Source organism: Kryptolebias marmoratus, linkage group LG23 (assembly GCF_001649575.2).
Source record: "Kryptolebias marmoratus isolate JLee-2015 linkage group LG23, ASM164957v2, whole genome shotgun sequence".
In the NCBI taxonomy this organism is placed as follows: Eukaryota; Metazoa; Chordata; class Actinopteri; order Cyprinodontiformes; family Rivulidae; genus Kryptolebias; species Kryptolebias marmoratus.
In genome coordinates, this window is record NC_051452.1 from 676468 (window position 1) to 692730 (window position 16263).

Sequence of the window (16263 nt, forward strand, 5' to 3'; positions counted from 1 at the left end):
TTTTTTTTTCATTAAGTATTTGTGCTGCATCCCAAGAGATCATGAAATAAAGTCGTCAACACGAGGTTTAAACAAGCCGAAGCGTGATTAAACCCTTTGAGGACTACGGGAGCGCCGGCGCTCCCATTTGCATACATATTTTCAAATGGTAGTCCTCAAAGGGTTAAAGCCAGAAAATAAAGGTTTAGCTCCACAAATATTAGCAGGGAAAGGTGTTTTAGTTGCTACAAGCAGCATGAGGTAAATATTACAGCTGGTTGCTTTAAAATAACTCCTAAAAAAAGAAAAAAAAAGCCCCTCTAAATTACTTCTCTGTCCATGGGAAGCGACAAATTAAAATTCATGAGGACAGAATCCGTCTTTGAATCAGCTGTGAACAAGCTCTCCTCCGCCTGACAGCTGGACTTCCCGGGCGTCGCGTCCCCCTTCCCCCCCCTTTCTTTGGTTTCCTTTGGTGTAAAGCATCAGAGATGAGCTGCGGTGGCAAACATTAGCATGCTGCGGACATGTTGTGGGATTTCTGGGCGTTTGAAGCGGGAGTTTTTCGCAGAGTTACCCCGTGCTGCTGTGGGGAGCTGCCAACGTGCTTTATGTGCTCCAGGCACACATTTAAACGTAGTTAAATGTTCATATTATATATTTACTTATTTAGGGTGCCATTGCGTAAGCATTCCATTAGTATTCCAACGTTATCCTTCCCCTTTTCTGTCGCAATTTTTGATGTTCAGCGTTGGGAAACCCGTACAAAGACCTAACCTCCACCAAGGCCACAGCGTCATTAAAAAAAATAAAGTTCAGAATAAAGTGGATCGTTATCCAGATAACCGCCATAATCTAATCACGTGTTCCTTGCACCGCGTTCGAGGTTTCCTGAAAGTTTCACGAAAATCCGTTCATAACTTTTTGAGTAATCTCGTGTAAAGCTGCCAACGAGGTAGTCACAGAGCTGAAAAAGTTGGTATGCGTAAAGGAAAAGCTACGACACGAAGCTGTGATATCGTTGATTTTTTTTACACAATCGCAGTTTAGAGAGTTTTTTTAGAGATTTTACTACAAAATGTTCAACTTAAAAAACTAATTTTCCAAACTTTTCGCGAACAAACTCTTCTTATTCCCAAAATGTCACGCTTCTTAAACAGTTCAAACATTTAAACGTAGGCATTTTTGTCTTCTTTCACCCAGGGAGTCTCTCATTGTTGAGAGACCTTCGGTATTTTCTCAAATCCCAAAATCCTGTAGACTTTTATTGTTTCTGAGCTCAGAATTTTTCCATCAAAACAGGAAGTGAAGAGTCTTTTTAGCTCGCCGTATCTCCTACAACAAACCACTGTAGACGACTAGAAGCTTCTGCCGCCTACAGTTCAGGAATTTATTGTCGATTTGACTGTTTGTCCAAGGCTTATTTTTTAGTTTCATGCATGTTATTTAGTCAAACATCCACACAAAGTTGAAGGAACTCGTTTTTTAACCTAAAAATTAACTGTTTTTAGCATTTAAGTCAATAATTTCCAAAGTGGGTGATTTGTGGGGCGGAGTTCATGACGAGCGCCGTGCCCCGGCCGACCAAGAACGCCGCTACTGTCCGGTTGTTCACTAGTGGAAATGGAAGAAGAAGCCCTTTTATAACACAAAGAAATGCTGGAAGACTTTACAGTAGTAATGGACCTGAACCGACGGCTGGATCTCCAGAATCAGATGAAAACTTATCAGATTTGGATTCTGATGATCACCAGGACTGTCATGGCCGACAAAACAACACGTATAACAACCGAGTTGGGAACGTTGAACGGTGAGAACTGATCACCCCCAGATCGTTGTCATGACATTAGTACTAAACTAAAAATCAACATAAAGACGGCAGGAGGGAGCTAACGATGCTAACTCGAAGCTAACCGGATGCTAACTCGTAAACAACATGGCCGCGCTTCAGATTAGCGTTTATGAACTCTCACACCAGAGTAAACTAATCAACAGCAGGTTCAGACTATCAGACATGGATTGTTTATATTTTTTCCTCTGAATCACAAACTGATCTCAGGCTGTCGGGGCGCTCACTTCCTGTTTGAAGGAAAACTTCCTGTTTCTCGTCTCCTATGTGGCGATGTCCTCCTCTCCATTTGCCTTTCTTTTAAAATTAGAAACAAGTCGCCAAAAGGTCCTGTTCTTTGCTGTGAAGCAGCAGTAACGAGGGTCGGAGCGGTGCTTCTCTTCGAAGCGGTCCAAACCCGGAGTTCTGATAGTAATTCCCACATCGGAGCTGATGGATCCAAATTTGAGGAAGGTGTTTTATCTTTCGGGACACCAAAAAAATGAAACTCCAGTGTTTTTTTCTGGCTGGTTCGATCAATTAATTCCAACAAAATTAACTATATCGTACCGGTATTCATCCACTCACTGATGAACGGCTGATCCTCAGCGGAAAAAAGCCGAAAACACCCGAGTGGTTTCTTCAATGTTCAGACATACAAAAAAAAAATAGTATTTTTTTATTTTTCATTTAAAATTTCTACAAAAAAAACATTTTATGGCTATATTTTCACTGATGTTGGCTTCAGTTCAGCTTTAACAACTTTCAGGTTGTTCTGCTCAAGATTTATTTCTGGGGAAAGATTTTTCCAAAGGAGCATATTTTTTGGTTTGTTTTCAATAATATCAGATGGGCACACCAGTCAATATTCTATTTCTGTCTCGCTTTTATCCACTTGAAAAATTCTGGCGGTGACTTTGTGTCTCGGTACTTCCAATTTTTGGTATCTTCTCCACTTTGAAGCGGCGAGCCTTCTTCCATTTTTTTTCCATGAGGTCTTCTTCGCCGTTTCAGTGATCACGTTTTCCCTCTGTGGCGCTCTTTGTTCCTCTCTCTGTCTCTCCGACTTGGAAACCGTGGGGAAAGAGAATTTGCTCCATCTGTCCCCCCTCCATCGTGGCTCGAGCGCCCCGCTGCGAAAACATGGCAAGAGCCCAGATTTGCCGCGCGCTGCCAAAAAGGACAAGCGCGCGCATACCGGGTGTGTTGTAAAGACGCATCAGAATCATGAATAAAAGCGATCTGAAGGTATTTCACAGAGAGACCACACCTCTTTGCAGAAACGCTTCGATTTATTTGTGCTGGATGGAAAATTTAGATTGTGTTTACGGTCCTACAGATGCTGCTGGAATTACATCATTTTCTTTTACGCATAAAATACTTCATCACTTTTTGTCGTAAAACACGCCGCTCTAGAGTCCGGCGGCGTGTTTTACTCCACCTGGTGATGGAAGGCTTGGATGCAGCTGTTGCCGTGGAAACCCATACCATGAAGCTCTCTGTTCCTGAGCTGATCTGAAGGCCAGGTCTGTAGCTGCATGCTCCATGCCTAGGTGCTTGATTTTATACACCTGTGGCCATGGAAGGGATTGGAACACCTGGATTCAAGGATTTGGATGGGTCAAGGGTGATCCCTATTGGTTTCAAGGTCATAGGTCAAAGTCTCTTACCCAGATTATGCCTACCGATGGGCGTAATATGAACCGGAGGCGGTGCTTTTGTTTAATTATTAAACCCATTTCAACTGTCTGAATGCTGCATCTCAAACTACTATCAATTTTTTAAAAATTAAAAAGATTCCGACTGACCTGCTTTTATCTCACAACCGATAACATCTACGAGCTAAATTTCTGATCTGCGATAAGACCGCTCACTCGTTTCCTCCGGCGTTCACGGAATCCCATGATTTCCTCTGTCTCGCACTCTCCGCAGAGAGGACCAGCGGCCTTGTGAGGCGGTGACCGAGCAGCCGTCTTCGGAGCCCTGCTACGTGCAAGCTGTGGACAGCGGCGGTGTCCCTTTATGCCTGTCCTGCCAGCAGGCCTGTCCCACCACAGGCGGGGCTTTGGACACTCGATTCTGCAGCCGCAGGTACCTCTCCAGACGCAGTTTCGGGGAAATCTAAGGGTCCAGCCTCAAGGAGGGTTGCAAACGTGTATGAAGCTATGTCCTCCATCTGTTTTCCTCTCGTAGATGCGAAGACGAGTTCCAGTTGCGCTCGAGCCAGTCGTACATGCGCTCGCGCGTCCTGGAGGCGGAGCGAGGCGTCTGCCAGCACTGCGGCCTCGATGCCCACGGGCTGTTCCTGAGGGTCCGCGACGCGCCGCCCCCCCAGCGCAAGGAGCTGCTGGAGAACACGTGGCTCGCTCAGCTGCCGCTCAAACAGGTCAGAGGCCGCCCGGCAGCGGTAGTGTTTTTCCAGTAACCCTCCACGGAATTCCGATTCCTCGAACTCGAGTGTTGGTGCAGAACAAACGGCAAACAACTTTTTAACTTTGACGTAGTTGGTATCGTTCGGCTAACTGCTCCTAATACACGACCAGACGGCGCAATTTCTGCCTTAATTAAAGGAAACACAAGCTCTAGATGAATGTCGATATTCCCGTGAAAAAGAATTGATGCTGTAACTACGTTCGCACTCTGTCTAACTTTAATAAAGGAAAAATTCATGTTTTTAGAGGCTAAAGCATTACCCTTAGCTTAATATTTTGGTGAGGCAGTCAGGTGATTCCTGCTCCTCTCTCTGAGTCGTCTCCACCTGTCCACAGGGATTTTGTCCCACTCCCCATGAGCAAACTGCTCCATCTGTCTAGATGTTTCTGCAGGATTTACATCCGGGCTCAGAAGGCCACTCCAGAATGGTCCAACGTTTGGTTCTGAGCCACTCCTGGAAGTTTTTGGGCCAATATCCTGTTTTTGGACCCTCTGGCTCCAGAAGGACTTGATAGTCTTCAGATCTGAAAGGACCCAGGACAGAACCGAGCCTCCTCCATGTTCCCCCTGTAGGTCCAGGGTTCTTTCCTTTCTTCCATTTTTGGAGCTGATGGGACTTGTTGACAAAAAAAAAAAGCTCCCGTTTTGTCCCATCTGTCCCATTTCGGCAAATCCCAGCCTCTTTGTTATGACTCATTGTCCTCCTCGGTCGTCTTCCTTTAAGTCCACTTTGTCTCAAACCGAGACAACTGATGACACCGATGACCCTTGACCTCGGAGTTCCTCCTCTAACCTCTTTGGAAGTTGTCCCGGTCTCCTTGGTTACCGTTCGTATCATCCGTCTCTTCAGTTCGTCATCAGTTGTCCTCTTGCGTCCACGTCCAGAGAGACGTCCAGCTGCTTGGAGACGGTCTTCTAGTCTTTATCTCCAACCTGCTGCCCAATCGTCGTCTCTCTGAGCTCCTGAGACGACTCTGTCCTCAGCTTTCTGTGCTCCATGTTCAGCGTGTTACACACCATGATCGCAAACAGCCCTGTGACTACCACCGACTGAAGCCACCTGTCATGCTCATCACAAGACATTTCATTTCTCTTTTTCTACATGTACCATCCTTTCTGTCCAAGCCAAAGTATTAAAAAGATTTTTTATTTCAGTGGACGAGAATTTAAAAGCAGTGATCGATTTTCCGTCGACCGATTTTCCACATTTTTTTTTGTCTTTTTATCACTTTTGTCAGTTTTGAGTTATTCCGCTGGCCTCCGTTGGGTTTTTCTTTCTTTAACCAAAAAAAGGTACTGCACTCGAGAATCCTTGTTTTGTTTTTTTTTTGTTTCTTTTCCAGACGATACGGTTTTGATTTTTGGCGCAGAAAATGCCCTCAACGTGAGCCGACGGAAGTCTTTCCATGTGAGCTAAAAAAGAATAAAAAAGGAATTTCAGTATTTGTGTAAGTTCAAAACTAAAGACGGCCCTCTACACTCCATCCCAACCACCCACACACACACACACTCACACACACAGACACACACAGAATAGTACAGGTTGATCTGCACTCTAAGGGGCCACCTCTCAGTAAATGGATTGCTGGGCACATCGATTTTTCTTCTTCTTCTTCTTCTGCGTGCCAGGCCTCGACCAGTAAGCCTGTTTGATTTGGTTGGCTGTTATCCTGCAAAGCCAACCCCCCCCCCCCCAGTCCAGCACTACACACATAAACAGATACCCAACCTCTTCCCGGTGCCGCCGCCGGCAGCAGCATCGACGCCGATCGATGCCGCTGAGCTTTAGAGGAAACAAACTCATTCGCACGATAAGACGCCGCGGCGGTGGAGGAGCCTTCGAGATTATCGGCTCGTTGTTTGCTTCGTACCGCATGTGTGTGTGTGTGTGTACTTGTATTTGCTACATCGTGGGGACATCCTAATATATACTAACTTGTGAGGACCACCAGCTCCTTGTGGGGACCAAGGAGGAGAAATGATGTTTTTGGGTTAGGGGTTCGGTTTAGGACTAAGAATTGAGTTTAGGTTTGGTTTTAGGGTTAGGTATGTACTGGTAATGGTTAGGGTTAGGGTGTAGAAATGTATGGAAGTCAATGGAAAGTCCTGCAAAGATAGTGGGACAGACATGTGGGTTCTGGCGTGTGTCGGTTCCCAGCTCTCCTCGAGTGCAACGTTTTTACCGTGCGGCAGGGTCGAGGCGCGAAAAGCGGGTTTAATTGACGAAAACGGGCCGAGAAGAAGCCTATTCTTTAAATCTGCCGGGATCAATTCCAGCTTCGGTGCCTTAATGTCGGCAGAGCACTTCTCAAAGCAGGAAAATGGATTTCTTCGGAGGTCCTAAACCCTTCCCACCAGGCCTCTCTTTCTAAATCCTTCAGTCATCTTTCACTCCCGCGCTTGCTTCCACTACATTTCTTTCTGATCATCTGAACAGATTTCTTTTTTCTCTTTTGCTCTGCCGGACCTCCATATGTCTGCCTAACACTCATGGGACCAATTCATTCTTATTAACTATTAGAAGTCGATCAATGCGGGTTTTTCTATATCTATCTTTAGAAAGCAGTCCAGCTGTTGCCCGATTTATGAAGCCAAATTAACGCTCGGCCAAACGGTCCACTTCTCTTCTCTGCCGTTATTTGATGTTTCGCCATGTTTCAAGCCTCTTCCAGTCTGGAGATTAGGCAGAACTGGTTCTATCCGGCGAATATTCGGGTCCAAATATTTGGATTCTGGGAGCAGTTTGTTCCAGTTTTTTCCCTCCTGTTTTCTTCAACGGACCAATCCAAATATAAGATACGATGATCAGATACTGAAAGCCATGAAGCCAAAATTAACTCGTGAAACGGAATAAATGGTCGTTTGCATCTAAAGCTGCATTTAAACGGTTCGGTTGCCGTCTTTAACCAAAGCCGTTGCACCAAACAAGAACATGATCTGGTTTTAACTTTAAGCTTTTAGGTCTGAAAACTGTTTTTTTTTTTGGGTCCCGAGACTCGGCAGTGAAGCAAATGCGTCTGTGCTACATTTGTCGGCGCTCAGATCTGATGCCACCGGATGCTTCCAGAGGGTAAAAGGAGACCCGTTTGGCCCACTTTATTCTACAGTCTTGTGGAATGTCAGCAGAGTGTGTCGGGCGGCTCAATGTCACCTCTCTCTTACAAGTTGAAAAGTCGTTACAGCATCCTTTTTTTTTTTTTTTTTAAGTCCGGCCAAACAGTTTGAAGGTGTTTTCAATGCTAACTTGGCCACAGTTTGTTTAGCAGATACCGTTTTTTTTTTTATATTTGTGATTTTATAATATTCTAAAATGTAATTCTTTAATTTATGTTGTTAAAATGATCAAATGTTCATTAAATTTTAGGAAATTAAAGAAAAACGTTTCACCATGTGGGATTTGCTAGCTTAGTTTAGCAGGTTAGCACACCAAAATCTTCCTAAAACTGATGTTTTTCCTGTTTCTTGCTGTCTATGCACTAAAAAAATTAATCATACTTTAAAAATATCACAGTTTCTAGTTTTTTGATACAAAAAGAGGATATTGTCTTTACAGTTTGCTGTAAAGAGGAGCGCCATTTATGATTTTTCAATACTAGCTTGCCGAAATGGTGAAATTTAGAAGTATTTCTATTTATTATATTATGGTATTAAACTTTTTTTTAGTAATTATAACATGAATAAACAAATAATATGAATAACATAAAAACAGTATATGTCACCCTTACTGAATGAGATTTATTAGCTTAAATTAGCATTTTAGCATGCTAACTTTTGTAAATTAGCTCTTTAAAACTAATAACATGCCTGTTTCTTAATATACATGCACTAAAAACTAACCATATTTTAAAGAATACAATTAATGCTTCTAATTTTTTGGTAAAAAAAGAGGATATTGTGTTTTAAGTTTGTTTTAGAAAGAAAAAGAAGTCCCATTTTGATGCGAATGCGCCTAGAATAGCATGGTCATATTTAGCAGTTAATATTATTATAAATATGAAAATAATAACTTGTAACAACCTCATACATTGATTTAAGACTCAAAAAAGAGAAAAAAGTACACTAAACCTACAAAATATGTAAATAGCATGCCTTGCCATGTAAGATTCACTAGCTTGGTTTAGCATTTTAGCATGCTAATATTGGCACAAAACTCTTGTTATGCTAGCTTCTGACTGTATATGCACTGAAAATTAACTATATGTAAAAAATCACAACTAATGCTTCCAATTTCCTGGTTAAAAACAAAACAAAATTGGATAATGTGTTTTTAGTTTGGTCTAGAAATGAAAAACAAGTCCAATTTTTGAGTTTTTGATGCTATCTCGACCAAAATGATAGCATGGTCATATTTAGCAGTTATAAATATTATAAATATGAAAATAATAACTTGTAACAACCTCATACATTGACTTAAGACTCAAAAAAGTACACTAAACCTTCAAAATATGTAAATAGCATGTCTTGCCACGTAAGATTCACTAGCTTCGTTTAGCACTTTAGCATGCTAATATTGACCCAAAACTCATATCATGCTAGCTTCTTACTGTATATGCACCTAAAATTAACTATATGTAAAACATCACAACTAATATGTCCAAATTGCTGGTTAAAAACAAAACAAAATTAAATATTGTGTTTTAAGTTTGGTCTAGAAACGAAAAACAAGTCCCGTTTTTGAGTTTTTGATGCTAACTCGCCCAGAATGATAGCATGGTCATATTTAGCAGTTAATATTATTATAAATATGAAAATAATAACTTGTAACAACCTCATAGATTGATTTAAAAATCAAAAAAGAGGAAAAAATTACACTAAATCTACAAAATATGTAAATAGCATGCCTTGCCATGTAAGACTCACTAGCTTGGTTTAGCATTTTATGCTAATATTGGCACAAAACTCATATCATGCTAGCTTCTTGTTGTATATATACTAAGAAGTAACCACTCTTTAAAAAACACAACTAGTGCTTTTAGTGTTTTTGTTACAAAGAGAGGATAATATGTCTAAAGTCTGTTTTATAGAAAATAAATCCACTTCACTCCTCACAACTACGCTAATTTTGAAGCTAACTGGGCTAACCTGCTAATTCAATCGCCTAGCGTGAGTCTAGACTATCTTTTTGATTCATTTATTGTAAAAAAATTGGACCGTGTTGCCGCCTTAATTTGGATAGCTTTTATTTCACACCTCCCCGTTCGGCGTTTCAGAGCCGCTCTCAGGTTCCGTCCCGTTAGCGTGCGCGGGTTCACCGGCGGGGGTTAGCTTGCGCGTTTCTTTCTCGAAGTTCCCTCCCCTCCCTGTCAGGGACGTTAGATTAATTGTGTGCTGGAAAACCGCACGTCGAGGAAACACTTTTGCCAACTCCGCTGCTCGAAAAAAGTTTAACGAGTTTCCCCCCCATCGAAAAGAAAGTGAAGTCATTCCGGAGCGTGCGCCTTACAGTAGCGTGGAAGTCCCTGCGGCGTTTTTAACCTGATTCCTGTGTTCTTTGTCACACTTGCCGGCGCTCCGTGATGAAGTTTTCCTACAGCTGCCCATTATGTAGGTCGCCCAGGTGATTTATGCAGCTGCGCCCAAAGCGTCGAGCGGTGATGGATAACAGAGGGGGGTGAAGTTCACCATCGATTCGCTGCAGATTTTCGTTTTTAAGCTCCTTATCCTCACAAGTCCGCCGGCTCCCACTCGCGTCAACAACCTAAGCACTAATAAGGGGCCGTTTTTCGGCAAATTGCTTTCATTATTGCCCAGATTTTGCCATTTAGGCGCTTTTTTCTTTCTTCTCTTCCGGAAAACAAAAAGAAGAAGTGTTCCCCGCAGTGAAGAGATTTGTTTAATATAAATGATTTGTGTGTGAAGTGATCATTTAGGTCACTGACATAAAATCAAAAAAGAATGGGGAAAAATGTGCGCACTGCTCTCTTTTTTTCGGTGTGTTTAACGGTCCTGATAAAATAAAATAAAAATAAAAAAAACATCCTTATAAACATATCGGGACATAATGAACACGATCCGGTCTTCACCAGGTTCTAATATGACTCGAATCTGACCTCACGTGTGCAGAAACACTGTGTCATTATTTATTCAACAGAAATGAAGCCAATATAGGGGGGAAAAAAATGACTCTGCAGCTTTTTAAACCCCGTTTAGCAGCAACAACTTGAAATAATCCCTTTTCTGTATGATCATTCACATCATTCTAGATGAATCGTGGCCCACTCTTCTTTACAACGTCACTTCGGTTCATTGAGGCTCGTTTCTGCTCAGCTCGCCGAAGGTCCCACCGCAGCAGTTCAGTCGGGCTGAGGTTACTAAGGTTGATTGGACCATTACAGCGCCTCCATATTTTCTTTTTGAGCCGTTCTGTTGTACATTAGCTGCTGTGTTTGGGATCTCGGTCCAGTTAAATCACGACCCGCGCCGGTCCAAGCCTCAGCTGTCGGACGGATGACTCTAGAACCGTTTTGGCCCACAGAGGAGTTCAGTTTGACTCTGTGACTGCAAGGAGCCCAAACCATCAGCCCTCCACCACTGTGCTCATGTGCTGTGTTGGGTTTTTACCAAACGGAATGGGTCAACATCCCCACTTTGGTCTTTTTCAGATGGAACTTTGGAAACATTTTAGAAGAAATCCACTCATTCGGCCTTTGTCTAATTGTCCCATCCTGAACTTTGACCTTTAGCCTCCTAGCTGAGCACTGCACAGTCTGACGTTGGGGTGAGTTTGCCGGTACGTCCACGCCTGGGAAGATTGGCAGCCATCTTAAATGGTTTTCCACTCGGGAGCAGTCGTTCTCTCTGTAGAGTGGTTTTGGAAACGACCCGAGGTTGACAGGGGGCAGCAACCGTTGCTTCTCTGAGGTCATTGCTGATGGCGGAGTTTCAAAAACCTGGTTAGAGATCGGAGGGCGCCGCTCACACTTCCTGTCCTTCCAGCTGAACGGGATGATCCGAGCACCGGCCGAGGGGGACTTCTGGCAGGTCGACCACATCCGGCCCGTCTACAGCGGAGGGGGACAGTGCTCGCTGGACAACCTGCAGACGCTCTGCACCGTCTGCCACAAAGGCGTACGTAAGCACTCCTGCACTCCACATCGGCGGCGGCGAGCAAAAGCAATTTGTTTGACATTTAAGGGAACATCTCCTTTATCATGTCGAGGATCCCAGTCGGTGGCGGTAATCCGATACTCGGTCGAACACATTGATCAAAAGTCATATTACCCGCCCACTCTCGCCGCCGCCATCAACGCCACATATTCCCCGTAACGCCGTCACATGATGCGGCGATGTGACACGTTGATGTATAGCGCTTTGTCGGAGGAGGCTGCTCGATTTAAATGTTTTGCCACGGTTGCGAAAAAAAAAACAAAAAACGACTCGGGCGCAGAGGTTTCAAAACGAAACGGTTCTTTTTTTTTTAAATGTCGAGGCACAATGGGCTTCGCCGTCACGCCGGGGAGCGGATTAGCGCGAGTGGGCGTCGGCGCGGGCGGTAAGGACCCGACGAGAACCGCGCAACGCCGATAAGGGGGGATCTTCTCGCTGTTTTTTTTTTTTTTGCAGATTTAACCTCTTATGTCATGTTCCCTATGTTCCACAGAGGACCGCCCTGCAGGCCAAAGACCGCAGCCAGACGAGGAAGAGCGCCGCCGCCGCCAAGGTGGCGTCGGACATCAGCAGGTTCTTCGTCAGGAAATGAACGGACAGGGACGCTTTTAGATTTACCTAAAAAAAAGAAAAGAAAGGAGAAAAAAAAAGGCGTCAAATGCAAATTCAGCCAACTTTCCTTCTCGTCCCCGAACCGTCACCGGGGGTGCGTTCGTTTTGATTCATGACGGCCCCGTTTTTCTTTTCTTTCTTTTTTTTTTTTTAACTTGAGGCTGAAGTGGAGCACGTTGTTTAGAGAGATGCTTCTATTTTAAGATTTTGCAAACTTTGTGAAATAAAAAAATAAAGAAATAAAACCCAAGATGGATGAATCGGGGGGGGAGGGGCTTTAAGATGAAACTATGCGGCAGGGAAACAAAAAACAAACAAAAAAAAAACCCGACCAGGTGTCCTCGTTGGTAGTTTTTACTTATTTTTTCGACGGATCTCAAGTGTATAATAAAAAAAAGCAACATTTCTGCTATTTCGTGTCGTTTCTTTGTGGTTTTTAGTGCTTCGGATGCAGTTTAGACCCCGGAAACGTTGTTTTTTTCCTCACCGGTTATCGAGCCGTTCTCCGTTGTCCGCATCTCCATCCTCCTCAGCTGTGCTCGATGATCTGAGGAGAGGTAAAGTATAACAGGGGGCTATGTTTAGAAAGACGGGAGAGCAGAGTTACTATGGAAACAAGGCTTCGGGTTCAGCCATGTCGGAAATATTGGATCTTTTTATTTTTTTATTTTTTTTTGTCGGAGTTACACAATGAGCCAGACGTCAGAAAAGTCCAATCGATGTTAGCGAGCTCCTGCTAAAAAAGTAAAAAACAGAAAACGAGGCATTCCTCTGCAGAGCGGGTTTCGTTTCCCCGCCGCCGCAGATGTCGCCGTGTCACAGTTTGTCTGTCAGCCGTGTCAAACTCCTAGCTCAGCAAAATCTCCCCCCGGAATCGGCGGAAAGTTGGTTTTCTTTTGTCTCCCAGCTCTCCTGACAGCCCCAACTTCTCGCGGCCAATCGGGCTGAAGCCGCGGTGTCGGAAGTCTCATGGAGCCCGCGTGGGCGCACGGCGTAGGCAGACGTGTACGCGTGTGTGTGTGTGTGTGTTTCCCCTACGGCTGCTCCAGGTCTCCACTTAATAAGGCCGCCGTTCCTCTCCTGTCCAAACCGACAAGCTTTGTGAGTAATGAACATCTCCCAGGCAGCCTTCCAACAACGGCAGGTTTCCGTGTCAGTCCCTGTCAGCAGCCGATGACTCTGATCCGCCGGTTTTATTACACCCAAAAGGCGCGCGAGCGAGGTAAGCGCGGAACAGGAAGGAAGTGAGAGGAGCGGAGAAGAAGCGAATGCCGGAGCGATCCTCCTGTTCGTGTCGAAGGCGGCGACCGTAAGGGAGGCGGACTCGAACGCCACCGAGGTTTCCAAACCCCGTCTTTTCGGGGACCAGTCCGTGTGACCCTAAATGTTTTCACCGGGACTGGCCTCGCTCATGTTTCGTCGCTCGAATTTCCCGCCTGTTCTGGCGGAACGGTTCTCCGGCTGTACCCGTTAAAGCCGTGTGACCTTTGAACTCCGGGGCGTCAAAAGTTAAAACCTGATCCGAGGCCGACATTTTGGTGTCAAAATCGGGTATTAAAGGAGCTTTTATGAATGAATTTAGTTTTTTCAAGCACGGCGTGATCGTTGTCTCGATAAATAAACTACAAAAATTAGTATCACAATCCTAGTTAGAAAAAAAAACTGCAAATGTTTCAAAAAAATGCCAAAGACGTCACACAATCTGTTAGTGCTAAAAATATGTGACGGGGAAGACTCTCAGCTACCACCACGCCAAACTTCAGCTAAATATCTGTAAAAATGACTGAATTGTAGCCCTTTCTGGGTTTCGTAAGGTTGGTTAACTGTGTCGGCCATCTTGAATCAGGTTGACTCCAAAAGTTAATCAGCTGTAGACGTAGGTCCAGGGAATGCTTTCAGAGAGTTTCATTAAAATCCGTCCAGTGGTTCTTGAGATATTTTGCTAACAGAAAAGTGAATAGTCAAGTGAGTACAGAGCGATGGACAGGAGTGGTAAAAAACAGACACTTCATCCACATAATGTCATTATTGCAACTTTTTTTTTTTTTTAAATGTAGGTCAGCGGATCCCCGGGGGCCCGAACACGGCTCCTGGAGGACCTCGGCAAATTAAGAAATAGATTAACATCGTCGTAGCTTCATTCCGCCGGCGCTCCTTCGGCTGCGGATATTACAGGAGGTTAAAGGGGGATTATCGTTGCGCGCTTCAGGTTCTGTTTCCACATCTTTCCAGGAGCCCGGAACGCGGAGCCATCCTGAGTCGTTTGGAATTTCCGCTCGGATTTGCATTCGGAGAGCGAAGCGTTAGATTTTTTTTGGGCTCCGTTCTGATGTTAATCCATTTTCACCCTCGCCTGCCCACATAATCTACTTTGGCCTTTTCAGCGGAAGGAAACGCTTCCACCAAACCCAATCTAGTGTGACAGGTGTGATGGAGAAGGGCCAATAAAAAGCCGGCGTGGTGCCGCCGGCTCTCCAATCGGAGGCCGGGTCCTGCTGGGGTTTGATTCCTGGCTGCCACGCTCGCCGCTGCGCCCCTCCGACCCTCGGCTAGGAAAACGAAACTGCCTCGAGGGAGGCCGGACCCCGCGGCTTTTCCCCCTCGGGATTGAGAGGCTGCCCCGTCCTGCTACAGCACCTCTGGTGTCTTGTCGTTTGGCGGGACGTGAACCGCGGAACCTGGTTACAGCGAACAGATGAGCCTCTAGTCCGGTGGTTTTTAGGGAAAAAAATCTCTCTGCAGACAGAAGAAGGGAGAAACTGCAGGCCTGGCGCAGAAAATATCGTAAATGCTGAAAAAAAAGTTGTGCCACCTGAAATGAATTACTCTAAACTGTAGAAAAGTTGCCCCTCTGAAAAAGAAGTACTGTAAATGCTAGAAAAGCTGCGCCGACTAAAATGAAATACTGTAAACTGTAGAATACTTGTAATATGTAAAATTAATGACTGTTAAAGCTAGAAAAGCTGCTCTGCCCAGATTTACTGACCATAAAGCGTGGAAAAGTTGCCCCTCTGAAAAAGGACCTTAAATGCTAGAAAATCTGCGCCGACTAAAATGAAATACCGTAAACTGTAGAATACTTGTAATATGTAAAATTAATGACCGTAAAGGCTTGAAAAGTTGCTCTGCCTAAAATTCATGACTAGAAAGTGTAAAAAAAAACAAAACTGCAGCATAACGTTATCAACCATAATTCTTAGAAAAGAGCTTTTCTGTCTTAAAAAAAATTACCGTAAGTCGTAGAAAAGTTGCCCCACTGAAAAAGGATAAAAAGAAAGCATAAAATGAATTACCGTAAATGCTAGCAAAGCTGCGCTAGCTAAAACAAATTACCGTAGATATATAAGTTGCGCCGTGTGAAATTATCGACCCTAAAAGGGTAGAAAAGTTGCGCCACCGAAAAAAAATTACCAAAAATGCGAGAAAATCTGCGCCGTGTAAAATTTAATGTCCGTTATTGCTAGAAAAGATGTTTTGCTCTTAAAATAACTACCGTAAACTGTAACGAACAATGAACTTTCTAAAAGAAAGTACTCCAAATACAGCAAAATGTAGGCGAGTACTTTTTTTCTTTCTCCAATCTGGGTCCAGATCAGCCTTCATCTGGGTCCAGATCTGGCCCGCGGACCACCACTTGGACCTCTGGTGGAACCTCCAGGGAGCTCATGTGTGCCGTGCGCCCGGCTGATAGTCCTCCTTTTTGGACGAACGCAGCCAGCTTTTGTCTTTATTGTCACATTATCTCTCGGGACGCAGTTGAGATGATTAATCATCCGCCGCCGCGACTCGGCGCTCGTCGGAGCGCGATGCCCTGGGTGGAGGAAGGCGGCATCATGGCCCAGGTAATTGGTGGAGGGCCATCACTCATAAGCAATTTAATTAATCTCATTAAAAAAAAAACACACCCAGCCACTTCTTGAGGAAAGCTGCAACAGACAGCGTTTTTTTTTTTTCCCCCTCCCTCTAAATGGTCTTATCCATCCTGATGAGTGTCATATGCGCCGATGACATCCCGAGAGACGCCACCGCCGCCGCCGCAGAAAAGTGCCGGGGAAAAAAAAAAAAAATCAATACGACAATTTCATGAAAACCTCTGCTTGTTATTTCCAAATGCCACTCGGCGTGGCGGGGGGGGCGCGCGGCGGCAAAGGGACGCTTTCTCATTGCTCAGCTGGAGGTGGCTTTTGTCAGGCCTAAATTCTATTTATACAAGATGGCTCCCCGGTTGCCTCCCAAGACGCATGGCGTGGCGTGGATTAAGACCAAAAACGCAATCAATTCGCTCAGCAGGCGATGACGTGGGG

General features: G+C 44.5%; 1 protein-coding gene across 7 annotated transcripts in view; it reads left to right on the plus strand.

The window, feature by feature from the left end:
• Window positions 1-12358, plus strand: part of zranb3 (zinc finger, RAN-binding domain containing 3) — a 100468-nt gene extending 88110 nt beyond the window's left edge. For 6 of the 7 annotated variants that reach the window (XM_037973946.1, XM_037973949.1, XM_037973950.1 and 3 more), the window contains 4 exons: window positions 3740-3898; window positions 4001-4193; window positions 11177-11308; window positions 11841-12358. In XM_037973946.1, coding sequence (XP_037829874.1) covers window positions 3740-3898; window positions 4001-4193; window positions 11177-11308; window positions 11841-11939 — 583 coding nt within the window. In that variant the 3' untranslated portion in view covers window positions 11940-12358. The remainder of the gene's footprint in view (window positions 1-3739; window positions 3899-4000; window positions 4194-11176; window positions 11309-11840) is intronic. The other variant, XM_037973944.1, reaches the window with a different exon arrangement.
• The last annotated feature ends 3905 nt before the right edge of the window (window positions 12359-16263 follow it).